Source organism: Alexandromys fortis, unplaced genomic scaffold (assembly GCF_014885135.2).
Source record: "Alexandromys fortis isolate MF-2015 unplaced genomic scaffold, M_Fortis_MF-2015_v1.1 scaffold_27, whole genome shotgun sequence".
NCBI classification, from domain to species: Eukaryota; Metazoa; Chordata; class Mammalia; order Rodentia; family Cricetidae; genus Alexandromys; species Alexandromys fortis.
The window spans coordinates 12882546-12900466 of NW_026067952.1; the positions used below are offsets into that span (position 1 = coordinate 12882546).

The 17921-nt window shown below is 50.6% G+C and overlaps 2 protein-coding genes across 3 annotated transcripts in view; one reads left to right on the plus strand and one right to left on the minus strand.

Moving 5' to 3' along the window:
- Bpifb1 (BPI fold containing family B member 1) overlaps positions 1-17243 on the minus strand; it is a 30303-nt gene extending 13060 nt beyond the window's left edge. The window contains exons 1-6 of one of the 2 annotated variants that reach the window (XM_050150738.1): positions 17191-17243; positions 5895-6051; positions 4262-4400; positions 3528-3635; positions 2606-2755; positions 1862-1943 (exon numbers count right to left, since the gene is read on the minus strand). In XM_050150738.1, coding sequence (XP_050006695.1) covers positions 1862-1943; positions 2606-2755; positions 3528-3635; positions 4262-4400; positions 5895-6009 — 594 coding nt within the window. In that variant the 5' untranslated portion in view covers positions 6010-6051; positions 17191-17243. Of the gene's footprint in view, positions 1-1861; positions 1944-2605; positions 2756-3527; positions 3636-4261; positions 4401-5894; positions 6052-7580; positions 7615-17190 lie in introns of those variants that run through there. The other variant, XM_050150740.1, reaches the window with a different exon arrangement.
- Cdk5rap1 (CDK5 regulatory subunit associated protein 1) overlaps positions 1-17921 on the plus strand; it is a 163997-nt gene that overhangs the window by 135248 nt on the left and 10828 nt on the right. The window lies entirely within an intron of this gene.

The window sequence follows — 17921 nt, forward strand, 5'->3', positions numbered from 1 at the left end:
TCTCTCTCTCTCTCTCTCTCTCTCTCTCTCTCTCTCTCTCTCTCTCTCTCTCTCTCTCTCTCTTGCATTCTTAGCCATTAGGGTTTTTTTTTTTAAATAATTTGATTCTAAAATTGATGTTTATCTGTAACATGTAGACATTTAGTCTACTAATAACAGATTCAGTAGACTGTTTCCCAGCATAGAAACGGGTTTTCTTTGACAAGTCTCAAATAAGTGCTTCTCTTTTCAGAGAAACACATGTGCGTTTCCCACTAAAGCTTCTCATGAAATTAGTACACTTTCAAAAGAACGTGATTATCTTTCAAAGTAAAGCTTTTACAGAGAAAAGCAACAATCCTTTCACTTTACCAAGCTTTACCAAGAATGAATTAAAAAAAAAAAACAAGCACAATTCAGTATTATACAATAGACCATGATTAGCAGAAGCAAAGTGACACAGTGTTTTTTTTCTTGAAAGTCACTTGGTAGGATTTGATACAATTTTGAACAATTTGGAGAGAAACTGATACTCTATTGTTTTAAAATAAAACCCCATCATGCATATGAAATGTTGTTTTAAATATCACTGTTGTTTTAGAGTAATCTTAATACAACCATTTCATTAAAAATATCTTTTGATACAGAGTTAAATATGATCCAACTATTATAACAATTATAAGTGCTAGATGAGGACCACGGAACATCAGGTACAGTCACATGAAAATATGAGTGCCTGCGGGTAGAGCTGGAGATGTCCAAATGGTCAAACAGCTGCTCGATTGGACTAGACACATTTTGAGTCTTTTCTTCCCAGCGTGTGCTAGTTATTATGTTTCATTTTCATTTAAACATTGCCATGGTACCAGCGAGACAAATGGCATCTTGTATGCTTATGGTTAAGAAATGACAGCTGTTTGACAGGGAGCTCTGAGCCCTCTGGGTAACCACTGAAGCGAAAGCATCTTGAATTTACAATTGAAATCACAGGTAATTAGGAATGGATCCACTTAAGGCATGTTAGTTTACCTGTGGCATATTGGGGTTGCAGGTGCCTCCTGTTGTAGAAGACTTGCCTAGCAGGCGCGAAGCCCTGGGTTCTATCCCCAGCAACACACACACACACACACACACACACACACACACACACACACACACACACACACACAAGCACAGCCCGAGTTTACTGGCACAAGTGAAATAGATGCAGTTGGTCTGGTGGGCTGAACTGCCTTCAAAGCACGTCTGGACGGCTGAGCAGGGGCATGCCACAGCTCGCTCATGACAGTATTCCAGCACAAAATGCTGGATGTTCAGGGATTTCCAGCTTAGGTTTTAAAGGTAAGGTATATAGGCTTACATAAAAACACACTAAAATAAACTTGATGAAGGCGGAAAGGCCACCCCTCCTGGGTGTTTTGCTCATCCACTGTTATCTACTGCTCTTGAGGTTGCTCTTGCCTACTCTGTTTGCTGCGGTACCTCACAGAAGCTCGCTACTACTGTGCGCCTTCTCCCAGTTCTGCCCCGTGACACCCCTTTACTAAAGTCAGCCTGGAGGTAGGATTTACAGCCAGGAAGTCAGCAAAAGCTCCACGTAGTTTCTACCCTCAGCCCTCGTAGAGACAAGTGTTAAAAGCTTAGTCAGCACACCACTGATCAAAGCTTCCTGGCTGTTTGGCTGTTCTGTTGCATTGACTTCAATGATCTCGCTGACTCAGCGGCTCAATTCATTGACTCGGTGGTTCTTTGCTTCAGGAATTATTCAGTCCCAGAAGGATCCCACCCAAGGAGACCAGACTCGGTTGGCACCAGCCTGCAGTCCCACCCTAGCCCTACAGGGGATGCCATCTCCATAGGCTAGAAGCCTGAATTTACTCACGTGGTTTTTCACCATCTGGGGCAGGGCTGGCACCAGGAGATTCATGACATTATTTGCCAAGGAGTTGACCATGAAGGAGAGCCTTTGGCAAAGCAGAGTAGGAGATTAGGAAGCTTATAAGAGAGAATTGACCCTGCTTTATAGAGTGATATGGGATCCTGGGGGAAGGAGCTGGCTCAAGTTTACCGGGGGTATTAGCCAAAGCTGAAGAAGCTGAGCTGAGGGCAGGCATCGACCTGGGTATTGTCTTTACAGATCTGGGCTGACATTAGGGTGCTGGGAGCTGACGGGTCCCCTGAGAGGTGACATGCACTTGTATGAGTAGGTCATTCTTGCTGCCTGGAAAGTGTCATCAGCAGCATTTTCCACACCAGAAAAGGGAAGCATCTGAAGGTGACTTGCCCAACATCACCCAGTCGAGGAAGAAGAAAAACTTGCTTTGGCCTCACCTAGGTCTGCCTCGGTGACATGGGAACCCTAAATGGAGGCTCTGCTCTGTCAGCAGGTGTTTGCCCCATGCCCACCCCACACACCCCTCCCTCATCCCTACCCCCACCACTACCCACACCCCACACCCACCCTCCCGTCCTGGTGTCATGCCACTATTGCTATTTTCATCTTTGCCATTCAGACTGCTTTGGCATCCTGGAGTCGCTGGAAGGAGCCTTAGATCTAGAGTCAGGAGGGACACGGGTAAGGCCACGGGTTGCTTCTCCCACGGGCATGATGGAGCGCAGCACTCACTTGTTCAGCAGGCTGAGGCGCAGGGTGTTCTCACTGCTGGAGCAGTCACTAAGGTTCAGGCGGGCAGGGCCGCTCTTGCTTTTCTCCACCCGGATGAGGGCTTGGATCTCGGTGTTCATTTGGAACTGCACCAGGGTCTTGATCAGTGGCCTATGCGGACAACATCAGTGAGAGTGAGAGCCGTTCAAGCCCACGTGGGAGCCGCAGATGAGTGTCTGTCCCTCACTGTCTGTTTTGGCTGGTTCCCCTCATCCCTTCAACATCTGGAGTCCTCTCCTGATCTCACCCGTTATGGGTGCCATGGGATTCCAAGTCACACACCGCGCCCCACTTGGATGTCCTCTGAGTTCCGCACGATAGCAGGGCAGTAGTGGATTCCACATTGCCCTCTGGCCTGCCACTCTCAAGCTTTGTCCTCTTGGCTGCTGGCTGCTCCTCCTGATTTGACCTGGGAGCAGACCCTGGAGCAATCCTTGATCTCTCTCTCCATAGAATCCCTGCTGTTTCTGCCTGCTCCCAACACATAGCTAGAATCTGATCGCTCCTCTGTTCACCTGACCTCAGCCATCACTCTCTCCTCTAGAGTTGTTGAAGGACCTTGTATGGTGCATTCCTGCCTCCACTCTTCCCACACTGTCCCCCCATAGCTCTTCCTTGGCTCAGACCTTCTGTTGCTCATGACCCTCATACTCCATAGAAGCCAAGTTCTCATCTTGGACTTGCATCATCAGGCTCCAAAAGCTTGCTGATCACAACTCTACCCCACCCCCACCCCTGTCATTTTTGAGCAAGGCAGGTAACACTCAGGGCCTTTGACTTGCTCTTCTTACTTTTGGATTCATTTTTAGATATCTGCATGGAGGGAGGAGAGCAAGGAGATGGAGCTGTGAGGTTAGCTGTGTCAGATTCAGGGGACACTTACGTGTTGAGTCCGGCCACCATGTCCAGGGGGATTCTGACTACCAGTTCCTGGTCATAGGTGGAAGGCTGTATGACCAACTGGAGGATGTTAGCAGAGGTGACCCTCATCCTGGACAGGGAGGAGGGGAGATGGAGTCACATTCAGGTTCAGATAGTGTGTCCCCCACCCGAACCTGTTCCCATCTTTTTTCCAGACTTCTGTACATCTTACCAGACCCCAAGCCCAGCCTACTAACCCTCTCCATCATGGTCTTACCTCTGTCTCTCCCCTACATCCTTGCTTACCTCTCTGCAGATTCCTTGGTTTTTAGCCTCAGTCTGTTGGGCTGGCCGGGAGCCCCTCTGTGACCCTACCCTCCTGGCCTGTCACTCTTTACTGTGGGGGTTTGAAATGCAATCATTCTGAGTGACTCTTGCCCCTCCATGGTTTTGCCCTACTGGTCCCTTTGCCTGGAATGCTAGTTTCTTGGTGTCTCTGGCTTAGCCATGACCTCCACTGAGAAGCATTGCCTGATCATGACACTGTACCACTTGGGGCTACCTTTCTATGTGACTGCCTCTTAGGGTACCAGTGACACTGCCTATGGGTACTCCTAGGTATTCTGGGACTTTTCAAAAGAGGGGCTTAGTCTGGTCAATCTCCACGAGGTTTGTTGATTGAAAGCTGAGCAATTAACATACTTGGGCACAGGTGTGGGGAGGAGACAGCTCCCAGCCCTGTCCAGCACTGCTCACCAGATGGTGTATCTCAGAATAGAGCGCATGAGGCCGTCCAGAATGGGGATGCCCCCAGACCCCTCCTGCATGGCACTGAGCAGTGGCAACTCATGGAGGATGGCAGTGGCATCGTGGTTCTTCAGTGCCTGGGTCAGGTCTGCAGATAGATCCAGGAATTAGAGGTCATGAGGAGGCTGAGGAGGTCATCACTCAGTACTCCTTGGACCTGGCATTAGGTGAGACTGGTAGTCTTGAGACAGTGGGAACCCTCACACTCAGAATGTGAGTCACTTCTGGGATGTAGGACCTGTGTCCTCCCTTTCCCTAGTCAGGCCAAATATTTTTTTGAGCTGAGAAGCCGATTGGGGACAGTTTTGTGGCCAAATCACACTTGCTAATGTTCTTCTGGCTCCCTCTCTGTCCCTCACTGTCCCGTTGTCCAGAGCACCTTAGGTGCTGAGCAGAGCAAGTAAGATACGGAGCGAGGGCCTTGGGGCTGGTGCCTGTTGGCTTTTCACCAGTGGCCAGAGCTCATTCTGTAGACTGATCCAGGGCCCTCGGCCGTTCCTACCAAGCATTTGCCTAATTCTGTGCTAATGGGACTGGATGCATTAGCATTTTTCTTTGCCAGGTGTCAGTCTTTAACCCTATTAGCTTAGGCTCTCAGGAGTCCTGAGAGCCTCCAGCAAGCTTCCAGGGGCCACACAGAGAAGGTCCTCTGGAGAGCTATAACAGCGTCTCCTTCCAGGAACGTCATCCAAAGGACATCCTCAACTGAGGGCAGGGATGTGCTCTGCAGCTTTTGTCTGCCAGCATCAGGCCAGTACTGGCCTAGCATAACCCTGCTAACTTCCCTCCATCCAACAGGCCCTAGTCACACCCAGGCCCAGGAGACCTTGGGAGGGGTCTCCGAGTGTGAGTGTGTTCTGTCCTTGAGTGCTACCTCATTGCTGGGTGCCCCTTAGAGTTAGTTCTCTTTGTCCCTCCTAGTCAAGAACTTCTTCCTTTGACGTTCCAATATAGTCTTTTACATCGAACACCCCTCCCAAGATTTATGGTATGGCTTTTATCTTCTAATGGAGTTAGTAGATTCAGTTGTCTAATGACTTCTGACCCTTAGTGGTCACTTGCTTAAACAGGGCCACTGACTCTCCTATGGTGTTGGAAGTTCTGGTTGGCCCAGGGAGAAAGACTTTTTCATGTGCTTATGGAGAGTGAGGCTAGGCCCAGGGTCATGGAGCTGGAGTAACAAACCTGTGTGTGGGACTGAGGCCACCAGACTCTGTCCAGGCCTCTGCTTTGGGGACCAGGAATATGCTGGGTGTTAACTTGTTGATGAGAGTCCAGGCAAGGACAGTACTGGGGTGCATCCCTGCATGCAAAGGCCATATACTACTCATAAGGCTACCAGACCCCTGGGGTAGTGGCTTTTGGAATAATATCATTTAAGGACATCTTGGCATCGTGGGATCTTGAGATAATAATATCCCAGACCTTCATACCTCAGCCACTACTCTTGTCTCACTCAAGTCTTGGGCTCCACCATGTCTGATATACCCCTTTGACAAAAACTCCCCTGCTTTTTGGAGGGCTGTTCCACCTGTCCCTTGCTTTATGGAGATGAGACTGGGGGAGGAGGGCCATGACTTACATGTCTCGATGATTTCTGGGCCGAGGTTTAGCACTGCAGGGGGACCAAGGTTAGCTTGGACCAGTGTGGCTCCCAGCAAACCACAGAGGAGAGTGACAATCCATGGGCCAAACATTTTCCTGGGTGTTGATGAGAAGTAGGTGGCAGGTAGCAGGGCCTAGAGTAAGCACAAAGGGTCATACTAGCTGGACAGAGAAGCCCATGCCTGGGGCACAGTGTCCAGAAGAGGCATTTAGGACAGTTCGCCAAGAGTCAAGGTTTAGTTGTGCATCTTTGAATAATCAAGGCACAACTACTACTGAGCCTCAGGGTTCTGTAGTAGTAGGAGACCACTTGTTCTTCCTGTCCACCCGGCTAGCTTAGACCCGAAATAATCACACAGAAACCATATTATTTAAGTCACTGCTTGGCCCATTAGCTCTAGCTTCTGTTGGGCACCAATCTGTAGTAAGAAGAAAGGCTGCTTGGTCATTCTGGGCTGCTCAGCCCTGAAATAACCACACAGAAACTATATTATTTAAATCACTGTTTGGCCCATTAGCTGTAGCTTCTTATTGGCTAACTCTTACTTATTAATTTAACCCATCTCCATTAATCTGTGTATCGCCATGTGGCAGTGGCTTACCGGTAATGTTTTGGCATGTCTGACTCTGGCGGCTCCATGGTGCCTCCCTGACTCCGCCTCTTTTCTTCTAGCATTTTGTTTAGTTTTCCCTGCCTAGCTCTGTTCCTCTATAGCTCTGCTATAGGCCCAAAGCAGTTTCTTTATTATCAATGGTAATCACAGCATACAGAGGGGAATCCCACATCAGAGTTCTCCTCTGCTAAGTGGATGGGAGGTAACTTCTCTTCATAGTCTCTGTGGTTAACAGTTAGTATCTAGAGATCGTTCAGTGTGGTGTTTCCCCACAGGAAGAACTTGGGGGACACTCACAATTTTCAGTGACTACAGCTACTGGCATCAGAGGAAATTATGCCATGGTCACAGCCAGAGGGTAGAACTGACAACCTACATTGGTTGACCAGACAGACCACACCCTCAAACCATGCCTTTGTCTTCTCAACACTTTGCCCTTTTCTTCTGCCCACTACTCAGACTTCTGATCAGACAGGTTCTGAACCCAAGACCTGGAGCACCACCTCTCATGGGAGACACTGTCTTCTGCAAATCCCAGCCTGTGTCTACCCTCCACATGGTCCTCAGCCCCTGCCCTCTTCATGGATGCTTTTTGCTCCTTTCTAGCATCCACCCAGCTTTGCATCCCACAAGCTACCTCTTCCAGGAAGCTGCTCTGACTGCCCTCTCTCTGGTCCTGGGCTTTCCTTAAACACAGTAGGCCCACAGTGGTCCCTTGGGAGTTCTTTGATGACTGCTGTGACTGATGCTTCTCTTTGTCCCCAGAAAGAGCTCAGCACATTCAGACATGGCACAACCAGTGTGTGCAGAGCAGGTTGAAGTCCCTGGACTGAGGACTGGGAAAGACCAACCTGCCTCATGCCTCCATCTTTGCTCATGGCTTTTTGATGAGAGCACCAGCTCCTCTCCCCCTGGCCCCCAGAAACCATAGCTGACAGGGGCGTTATTAGGCACCTCAGTTCTCCCTCAGCAGTTGGGCTGACCTCAGCAGGTGTCCCCTGTGAGGAACATTCTTGACTGCCCAGGCTTCTCCCTTCCCCATGTTTTACCTGGATGTGCTAGAGTCCTGGGTCTGCCTGCTCCTCTCCCAGGTGGTGGGTCTGGAGACCCAGCCTTATATCCTGCAAAGCTGACTTGGGCAGCCACCCTGAGCATGTGGGCCAAGACCTCGGGCTGGGCTGAGGTCTCCAAGGTAAATATTTGCAGCTCTTGGTGAACCAGAGCCCTTCCTGGAGGCAGTCTAGGAACTCTCTAGCTTCCTGAGGGTTGTAGAAATGAGGGTCCAAGATAGCTGGAAGGGCAGAGGGAGCACTGGGGCATATGGTAGGGAGGTGGCTCAGGTACACACAAGCCTCACAAGGGGCTACCTGCATCTCGGGCAGCCACTGCTGCAGGACCTTGCAGGGGTCTCTGCAACCTCCACAGCCAGCAGAGTCATAATCTGCAGGAGGCAAGAAGGCAGTTCAGTTCAGTAGGATTCAGTAGCTGGTGTTGAGTCTGACCATGCGTAGTTTATTTGGGGGCATATTTAAGCATAGTAATATTTGGTGAAAACTTATTCTGGTGATAGTTAACTGAGTCTCGTATTCACAACAAAGCATCTGTAAATCTCTCCGAGGAACAAAGTAAGCTAAATATAGATCAGACATGACTCCATTGAAACTCTGGTAAAGTCCATAAAGATAGATTTTTTTTTTAAGACTGACCAAGAAACACAAATTTACAATAAGGGTCTTGGGTCTTGGTGCCAGAAAAAGTCTCCAGCCACACAGATAGAGCAAAGGTCACCAAGTTAATTAACATGTCCTCTCCCAGCCTTTTGGGAGGATTGCAGGCTATGCATTTTCTCCCCTGAGGGAACAGCCCTGTGTGTGTAATATTCCAGGTTCCTCCCTGAGCACAGAGACCTCTCTGCCTCCTACAGACCATAGCTACCACAGCAGCAGTCGTGAAGGATAAACATCCCTGACATGGCTGCGTCATCCCTGCTTATGTGTGGTCAGCCAGTCTATGTGAGGAGGAACCAGCCGCCGCAGTCAGCAAACAGAAGAGCAAGGATAGTAAGCAGAGATCTGGCTTTAAAAGTCATCTGGGGACATCCCCACAGCTTGGTGGACACAGGATGTGTGTTAGGGGACAAACCAGATTCAAGTCCTGGCTTCACCTTCTTCTCTCTGAGTGACTTGGGACTCTGAGCCTTTATGTTTCCATATGTGAAATGGGCATACTCAAGCACCTCTTGCTTAGAGGGCACAGAGTTGGGGACACTGGGCCTCCTCAGAGGAACGTTCAGTAGCAATGCCTTTGGGCCTCTCGTCATTGTTACTGCTTACAACAGGATGAGATTTGTAGAGAGGCCGCATTAGCAGTTTAGTCAAGGCAACCACCTGGAGAGGAGGAAGGCACAGCCTTGCCCATCTCACTTTCTCCTCTGCATCGCGAGGACCTCTTCACTCACGGATTCCTTCAAGAGAACAGGTTTGAATCCCACCTCTGCTACTTCTTCGCTGTGCTCCCCATGGGCAGGGTGCTTCACTTTTCAGGGCTTCTCTAATCTCCTGGGTTCACGGGGGCTCATTGTAAGACTGTCCATCAGGCTGGTGAGAGCATCAGCTGAGCTATGGGCCATATGCCCTTATCATGGACGTTCATTTGGTCCATTTTATGACCTGAGCACCTCTCTGCTTCACCACTGTCAGCAAAGCAGTGGATGCTTGTGGACTGGGAGAACAATGAGTGATGGACCATGGACCAAGCATGAATGGCCAGAGGTACCCTGGCCACCCTTGCCTGGGCACCAGCTAGTCTCATGTAGCCACACAGCACCCAAGGGGAATAAACAGTCTTGCTTTTCCCAGGAGCATTGGATGCTCAAGGGACAGTGATTTTATTAAGGTCACAGGGTCAGGGGTATCAGAGAGGGGACTTGAGTGCATTGTGCAGACAATGCACTCCTAGCCATACTGTTTTATTGACTCCTGGTTAATGTTAGGGTCAGCAGGGATAAAGATGTGACCATTGGATAACACATGGGCACATGTCTTGGCTTCTGTCTGGAAGTGATAAACTATGGATTAGGGTGAGGAGATCCATTGTTGAGTCTTGTCCCCATCTGTGGTGTGAGGAGAGAGGGGCAGTGTCTATGAGGTCACACAGGCCCTGAATGGTCACGGAGGAAAATGTGGTTTGCATCCTGCCGTGTCTGGAACACTCAATAGGTTCTGAACACCAAAGGCAGCTGGTCCAGAGCCAGAAGGGCTCTCCGGAAGGACCCCGCCAGTGTCTTGGGCACATGTGAAGAGAGACACACACCCCTGCTTGGCTCCTCGGCTGCCATGCCTGCTGCTCAGGGACAATGTCCCTCTGTGGGGTGGTGGAGCTGGTGCCAAGGCCAATGCCCATGTCTGCTCCAGCTTCCTGCCTGTTGGCTTGACCTATTAGGGTTGAATAGTCATTGTGCCCCTCCTTGGGATGTGTACCCAGTCCCATGTGGCCCTGCCCTGCACCTCTTCCTATTGTCTCATCTCTTTCAGAGCCTCACTTTCTTTGTGTGTGTTCCCTTCCTGGAACTCCTCACACCTCACAAAAGCTCCTTCATGGGCCTGGAGAGATGGTTCAGTGGTTAAGGGCACTGACTGCTCTTACAGAGGACCCTGGGTTTGATTTTTAGCACCCACATGGCAGCTCACAACTGTTTGTAACTGCAGTTCCAGGGGATTCAGTGCCCTCTTCTGGTCTCTGTACACCAGACACGCACTTGGTGTACAGACATGCATGCAGGCAAAACATTCATGCACACACACACACACACACACACACACACACTAAAAAATTTAAAGGAAATACAAAAAGATCTTCTGTGGTGGTGGCCAGAAGGAAACCTTGGAGTTTCCTGTGCCATGCTATGGCCTCACTGAACATTGCTCCCTTTTGAGGAGAAAATGCCTGGATCTTCACCCAATGAATGGCATTTCCACCACTATTACAGAACTGACCTCACCAGTTACCTCCAAGGTCCAATCCAGAAGGGAATATTTGCCCAGTCTGGTCCCTGTCATCTCACCCTCCTGAGTCCTCAAAGCCCACATTCCATTCCCAAGATATAAACCCTGTGCCTTGAGGAGTGTTATTGCCTTCTGTCCCTCCATTATTCCTTATTACTTCAGTCTTTTAAAGGTTATTTATTTATTTAGTGTGTATGTGTATGTGTGTGTGTGTGCATGCATACATCTGTGAATGTGGTATGTGCGTGTGTGTGTGTGCATGAGCATGTGCAGGCATGTCTGTGGATGTGGTGTGTGTGTGTGTGTGAATGAGCATGTGCACGTGTGCTAGCATGTCTGTGGATGTGGTGTGTGTGTGTGTGTGTATGTGTGTGTGAACATGTCTGTGTATGCAGAGGTCAGAGGTTGATGTCGGTTGTCTACATCTGCTGCTACACCCTCCAGAGCTCTCCATCTTATTATTTTATTACCTTTTAAAATATTTTTTAGTTTTTATTTATGTGTCTGTGTCTGTATGAATGTATGGCATGTGTGTGGAGGTACCCACAGAGGCCAGACAGGGACATCAGATTCCTTGCTTGTAGTGACAGGCAGTTATGAGTCGCCTAGTGTGGGTGCTGGAAACCATCTCAGGACCCCTGGAAAAGCAACACATGCTCTAACTAGGGAGCCACCTTTCTAGCCCCATCTCCATCTTATGTTTTGAAACATTCTCTCACTGGACCTGGAGCTCGCTGATTCAGCTAGACAGGCTGGCCAGTGAGTCCCCAGAACCTGCCTGTTCCTGGCCCTGGCCAGTATTGTCAAGCACACCCTGCTGTATTGGGCTTTTATGTGGGTGCTGGGGACCCAAACTCAGGTCCACAAGCTGCACAGCAAGAACCTTGTGCACTGAGCCACTCCACGCTTCCCTCCTCCCTCTGTTCTCATACAGACCTCACTTAGTCTCCGAGTCCTCACCTTTAAGTCCCTCTTATGGCAACTGCAGAGCCAGGGGCCCTTGGTAAACTTTGTAAAGTCTTTATGAAGCTTGCCAAAGCCTGCGGTGCTCTTGTGTGAGACCCAAGCTCTAGGGGACCCAGAATGACTGGCTGCTCATCTAAGCCCTCATTTCTCACCAGTTTGTCCTTGCTTCCTTTTATCCCACCTTAGAGCCTTTGCACATGCCGAGGCTTCTCCCAGGCTGGCTCCTTCTCCACCAATCTCTGCTTCTCTCCTCCCTTTCTCTTTTTGACAGGATTTTCTATGTCCCTCAGGCTGGCCTTGGACTCTCCATTTTCCTGCCTCTGCCTCCCAGGTGCTGGGGTTACAAACATGCACCACCATGTCCATCTCTGTAAAGTCATTTCCGAAGGGACGGCTGTGGTCTACCAAGAAAGGAGCAGGGGCTCTAGAAGGAGAGGGAGGTCCCGAGACCACTTGGGAGCTCGAAGCTGTGTTCCTAGAACGTGACACACAATGGACTGAGTTCTGTGCAGGTGGATGAGCTGCAGTTGCGGAGGGCAGAGTGACATGCTTGGGAAAGTCACTGCTATGGATGGCACCCAGGCTGGTATAGACACAGCAGGACAGGGTTCTCGCCTGTCAGAAATCATGGTTTGGAGAGGAGCTGAGGTGATAACAGAGAGCTGAGGAGGACCAGGGAGGGCTGGAGAGGATGTCTGGTGTGCAGGGTGGACAGCAGTGAGCTCTGCCTTGGACTGGTTGCAGCTTGGGATACTCCCACAAAGGGCCACTGAGGCTCAGTGTAAGCACATCCTGTATAGAGAGCAAGGGCACCTTGCCCCAGTCAGGCTACACTTTCCTTTCCTCTTCCCCATATATCTGTACTCCACTCCCAGATGGCGAGAGGAGCAGAGCTGCCCGTCATCCAAGGCAGCTTGGATTAGAGCTGAGGAGAGAGGCCGTGTCTTGTCAAAGCTGATTGTCCCAGCAAAGCAAGAGGCAGAGAGGAGAAGAACACCAGCCTCTGCTCCACTGTCACACAGACCCAGGAAGGAGAAAATAGCAGTGTTGGCACCTCCCCTTTCCCAGGTGAGTCTAGGGGAAGAGCAGAGACCTGCCTGAGTTCCCACAGCCCTAGAAACTAGGTCAGCTCTTCCTATCCCCCCCCCTCGCTCTGCCACCCTGTCCAGCTGCAACGGGGGCAGTTTCTCTGGAGAAGGCTGTGGCTGCATAGAAACAGAAGGCATAGGAGGGCGTGGCATGATAGGATTGGTCAGATGGAAACCAGAGAGCTTGCAAACTGTTTCTTGCCCAGAAGAGAGGCGAGAAGGAAGGCAAGAATTCAAGCTGCAGACTCAAGTCCTTTACACAAAGGTTCTTCTTGGCCCCAGCGAGCCTTCACTATTGTGCCTAGCCCAGTCATAGTTGTTGAAGTGCTCAGGGTCAGGGTCTGGGTCCAGCAGCAAAGGATATGACAATTGATTAGTAATGTCTGCTATGAACGACACAGAGGTTGAGCCGCTGCCTCCTGCCCCCTCCCCGTTAAGACTGTCTGCCCGTGTAAAACCCCAAAGACACGATGAAATGGAAATGGGGATCTTGCAGAGGACACAGAGTTTGCCTCTGCCTCCAGTGGATTGATTTTGGATGAGTTGGTTCCTATCTCTGGCCTCAGTCTCCCCAGATGCAAAACAGAGATGTAGGCTGGTTTTGTGAGCCCATTGGTCGGGCTGCTTTGTCTAAGCCTGTCCGTAGCAGAGGGAACTAGCTAATATTCAGGACGGGGGTGTGCTCCACACACTGTGTGTTCTGAGATAGGTTCAGCCCCTTGATTTGGAGGTAACGAGACAGCTGCCACTAAACCATGCCCAGAGACTGAGGCAAGAGAAGTGAACCTAGAGAGAGTTTGGAAAGATCTGGTCCCTTGAGATAACATCTGGTTTTTGTTTTGTTGGTTATTTTTTCTTTTTGATGACATGGTCCCAGGTGACTTTTATGACTTCCTTGGTGATTTTAAGATTTAAAAAAAATTTTTTTTTCGAGACAGTGTTTCTCTGTGGCTTTGGAGCCTGTCCTGGAACTAGCTCTGTAGACCAGGCTGGTCTCGAACTCACAGAGATCCGCCTGCCTCTGCCTCCCGAGTGCTGGGATTAAAGGCGTGCACCACCATCGCCCGGCCGATTTAAATATTTTTTACACAAAGCATTTTTTTTGGATCGGCAAACTACCACACTAAACAACTTGAAAATGAGCAGAAGGAGGCTGGCAGAGGTCAAGGAGTGCAGGAAGGCTCCCTGCCCGCCCTGCCCTTCACAGGGCCTGAGTCATAGCCCTGCCCACTCCAAATTAGCTGGAAACTTTGCCACACCACCGCTGATGCGTGCAACAAAAGCGAGATTACATCAGTCCGGAAACCACGTTCTGGAACCTTCTGGGTATAATCTCTCTTTTGTAGGGCAGGAATAGACAACATTGAATGCAAACAACCCATGGCTAAACCAGGCTCCATCCCAGCTCTGCCTGGTAATGAAGAGCAGGGACCTGCCCTGGTGAGGTTCACAGTCAGGTCCTGGCAGGTGCTGAGTGGCCTCATAGAGGTCACAGCAGGCAATGGTGGGGCTTGGTGCTGGCACTTCCTACCATGCTATCAGAGGAGGACAGAGGCTGGGTGCTGTAAGGACAGGACCTGGAACAGGGTGAGGCATAGTCCAGGTCAAGTGTGGCATGCTAGCACGGAGCTTGGCATGGGGACTGTCAGGGCCTGGGAGTGTGGCGCACAAGCAGAGTGAGGACAAAAGCAACCCACAGTGGAAGATCAGTACTGATGGAGGTTGGCACCTGTCTAGGGTGTGGCTGTCCCGAGAATCACCGTTGAGGCCTCCGGAACAGGTGCGCAGAGAGGAGTTAGATCAGAGATAGCTTCTGCAAGTGGTGATGTTTGCCTGGGCTGGAAGAGGGTAATAACTAAGAGCTGGCTCTAGAGGGGAGGGAGGCATTTCATGAGGGGCCCCACGGGGGCAAAACAATGAGTCTAGAAGCTTGTTCAAACCCTGCGGCAAGGATAAGGGTAGATTGTAGGGACCTTGGCTCATCTCAGGACGCCGCAGCCTGCACCAGAACCTCCCCTGGGTGCGATTCTGACTCTCTGAGTCATGTCTTGGAGAACTGCTGTTCTGTCTCTAGCCCCAGTTCGCCTTCTCTGTGTCTGGTTTCTCCAAGCCTGTCACTTTCCTCTGTCTTCTTCTTTCTCTTCCTTTATTTCTGATACCTATCTTGCCTGGTCCCACATCTCTCCCTACCTCTCCCTCCTTTCCCTCTTCCTGCGCATCTCCCGGTGCCAGCCACCACAGAGGCTGAGACAGAGCTGAAGAACCACGGAGAGCAAGGTTTTGGTACCTGGATAAAGCAGGAGCCCACTCCCGATTATGTGGCCCTGGATACATGTCTTCACCTCTCTGTGATACAGCCTGGGCCTGGCAGAGGAGCTCAATGTCCCAGTTCTGGGCACCCAGCTATGTCAGCTATACTGAGAAGTGCTTGACTGGGTAGCACTTCTCAGGGGTGGACTTGGAAAGCTCAAAGTGTTGGCTTAGAGCAGGGCCTGGGCCCAGGGCAGGGTTTAGTTCATTCGTTTGTTTTTAATTTATTATGTGTACAAGTGTTTTGCCTACATGTACACAAACCTCATGCATGCCTGGTGACCGTGGAGGCCAGAGAGGGTGATGGATCTTTCGGAACTGGAGTTACCTATGCTTGTCCCCCACCACACGGGTGCTAGTCCTCTGTAGGAGCAACAGTGCTCTAAGTAGCAGAGTTACCTCTACAGCCCCAAATCAAGGGACTAACCTGAGCAGCTCTGACATCATTACTGTACGTGCTGAGACTGCTGTGCGTGTCCATGGCTCTGGAAAGTCCAGGCTTCTGAGAATAAATACTCCCAGAGGTGTGGCTTTGTGTGCTGGGGGCCTAGGGAATGGGGGATCTCTGCATTGAGGATGTTTCTGAGTGTCGAGTCACTCAAATTGAGAGCTTTCCTTTGGAGGCGTTCAGAGGCTAGCCTCACCCCCTCCCTCCGCTCCTGTTAGCCATGGTGGAGATAGACTCTCAGGGCAGCTCCTTCCACTCTGCTCCAGGGCAGGCCAGGGCTGCAGCCTGAGACATCACTATGTGGTCTTAGGAGTTCACCTGAGCAGCATCTCTCACTGGAATTTCTGTTTCTTTAGAAGTTTAGAGGAGAGAGAGAGAGAGAGAAAGAGAGAGGAGATCCAGCCAAGAGCTGAGCTGGCTCGCCAGCAGAAGTGTGGCACGCCCCCTCCCCCTCATGTGGGAGCAGAGTTCCATACTTGGACACAGCAGGGGACATGTTCTCCTAGACTAAGGTTTTCTGGGCAAAACAGAGTGAACTAGAAATGGACTAAGTGAAGTAAGACCACAGTGCTCTGTATTCTCAGTGTGAGGGCTAGAACAGAGAGGCAACCCGAGAGGCCATTGGGGTGCTGTGGAGGTCAAGGAGGTTTTATTCCTGCCAGAAAGTGGATGGGTCCTCCACCCAGCTCTCTCTCTCTCTCTCTCTCTCTCTCTCTTTCTCTCTCTCTCTCTCTCTCTCTCTCTCTCTCTCACACACACACACACACACCTCTCTTGTTCAACTTTCACATATTTCACATATTTGGATTTACAAACAACTTTGGAGGTTTCTTTTCACAGAAGCAAGGGGGGTGCCTGGCATGCAGAACAAGCTGGCCCTGCCACTCTGAGTGCTCACCCGCCACAGGAAGCCAGGGTGTGTGACTCCAATACTTGCTCTCTTGTCCTTTTGCCAGTGTCTGCTGACACCTGTGTGCCATCCTTTCCTGCCCACAACCTCCTCAGATAACCCCGCCTACCAACTGCTTGGGATTCTTATATCAACATGCACTTTGCCCCATGAAGTCACATCAGAAAACTTGAATAAGTTCAATGATCTTTTCTAATTGGAAAGTGTGTCTCACTCCCTAAAGTGAAGAATGTCACTGTCTATCAGTAGAAAGTTAAAGGAGGGCCACCACGATGGCAATAACCAAGCTTAGTGGTTATTTTCGGTGTGATGGGTGCTGGGTCCTCTGCCTTTGCTGTTTTCATCCGTGCAGCCTCAGACAGGCGCCTGGACATGCATGGATGGGGTTTGGGTAAACCTTTGTTAGAGAGAGATGAAATGGCTTTTCTAAACATCGGTGCAAACAGAAGCATGCTATTGACCTCTGGCGACAACTCCTCCCCCACCCCAGGGCTGGGGATTGAACCCAGAAGCCAGGTCTGAGTAAGCACTCTGGGTCTTTGCTCTCTCCTCTCCAAGGGAAGAGCCAGTGAATGGCTGGAGATGTGTTGAAAACACATGCGTACCATGTCCACTCTTTCTCTGAGTTGCCATCACGAAGACAGAGAGAGTAGGAATGATGGTGCCACAGGGCCACCCAACAGTGCCACAGGGCCACCCAACAGTGCCACCGGGCCACCCAACAGTGCCACAGGGCCACCCAACAGTGCCACAGGGCCACCCAACAGTGCCACAGGGCCACCCAACAGTGCCACCGGGCCACCCAACAGTGCCACAGGGCCACCCAACAGTGCCATAGCAGCATAGATCCCAGAAAACCCTCCCCAGATATCCAACATCAGCAATGCTTTGAGGACATCCCAAGCCCGTAACACCAGGGTTGCAGTCTCTCACCTTGGGATGGCTGTGTCCAGTGACAGAGTCTCTGATGCCCAAGTGAAGAGAGTTCCCCCACCTCTTCTGCAGCGTGGGCCCTCCCAAGGCTTTGAACATCTTGATGTTTGCTTGACCTGACCTCCTGTGGACCAGCAGGGGTGCACAGGGGAACCTCCCCTTGTGGTCCCCTTGACAGGGTTGGGTTTCTGTGCTAACATTTACTCATTGGGTCACCAGGTCATCCAGGACAAAGAAGCAATCAGGAGTTCAGCCCTTGACAAAGGTGAGACAGGCTCACCACTGAAAAGTAGGGGATTGGCTGTGATCCCTCCCCTGCCCTCTTCCAGTGTGCCCTCTCTGCAGCCATCCCTCTTCGTTCCACTCTGCTGCTCCTGACATTTCTCTAGAATAGACCTGACTTCTGGTCATTTTTCACTTCGGTCTCTGTCCCCGGAAGTCGCCTACAAATGGGGCCTCTGGCTGCTGCCAGGCCTTCCCTCAGGTCTCCTCATTTATTCTCCCTGACTTCCACCCAGCTGACAGGTTGATTTCTTGTCTCTGTAACCAGAGCCATCTTGCCTAACCCCAGTGATTTACTGCAGACCTCTGTGAATGGAGTATCGGGCGCTGCTGTGCCACTATGGATACCTGCCTGTGCTTGTTTATTCCCTGCCTGCCGTCTGCCTATGGTGCTGGTTGAGGTATTCCAAGGAAGGCTGTAGATGTCTGTGCCCTTTCCCTCGATACTG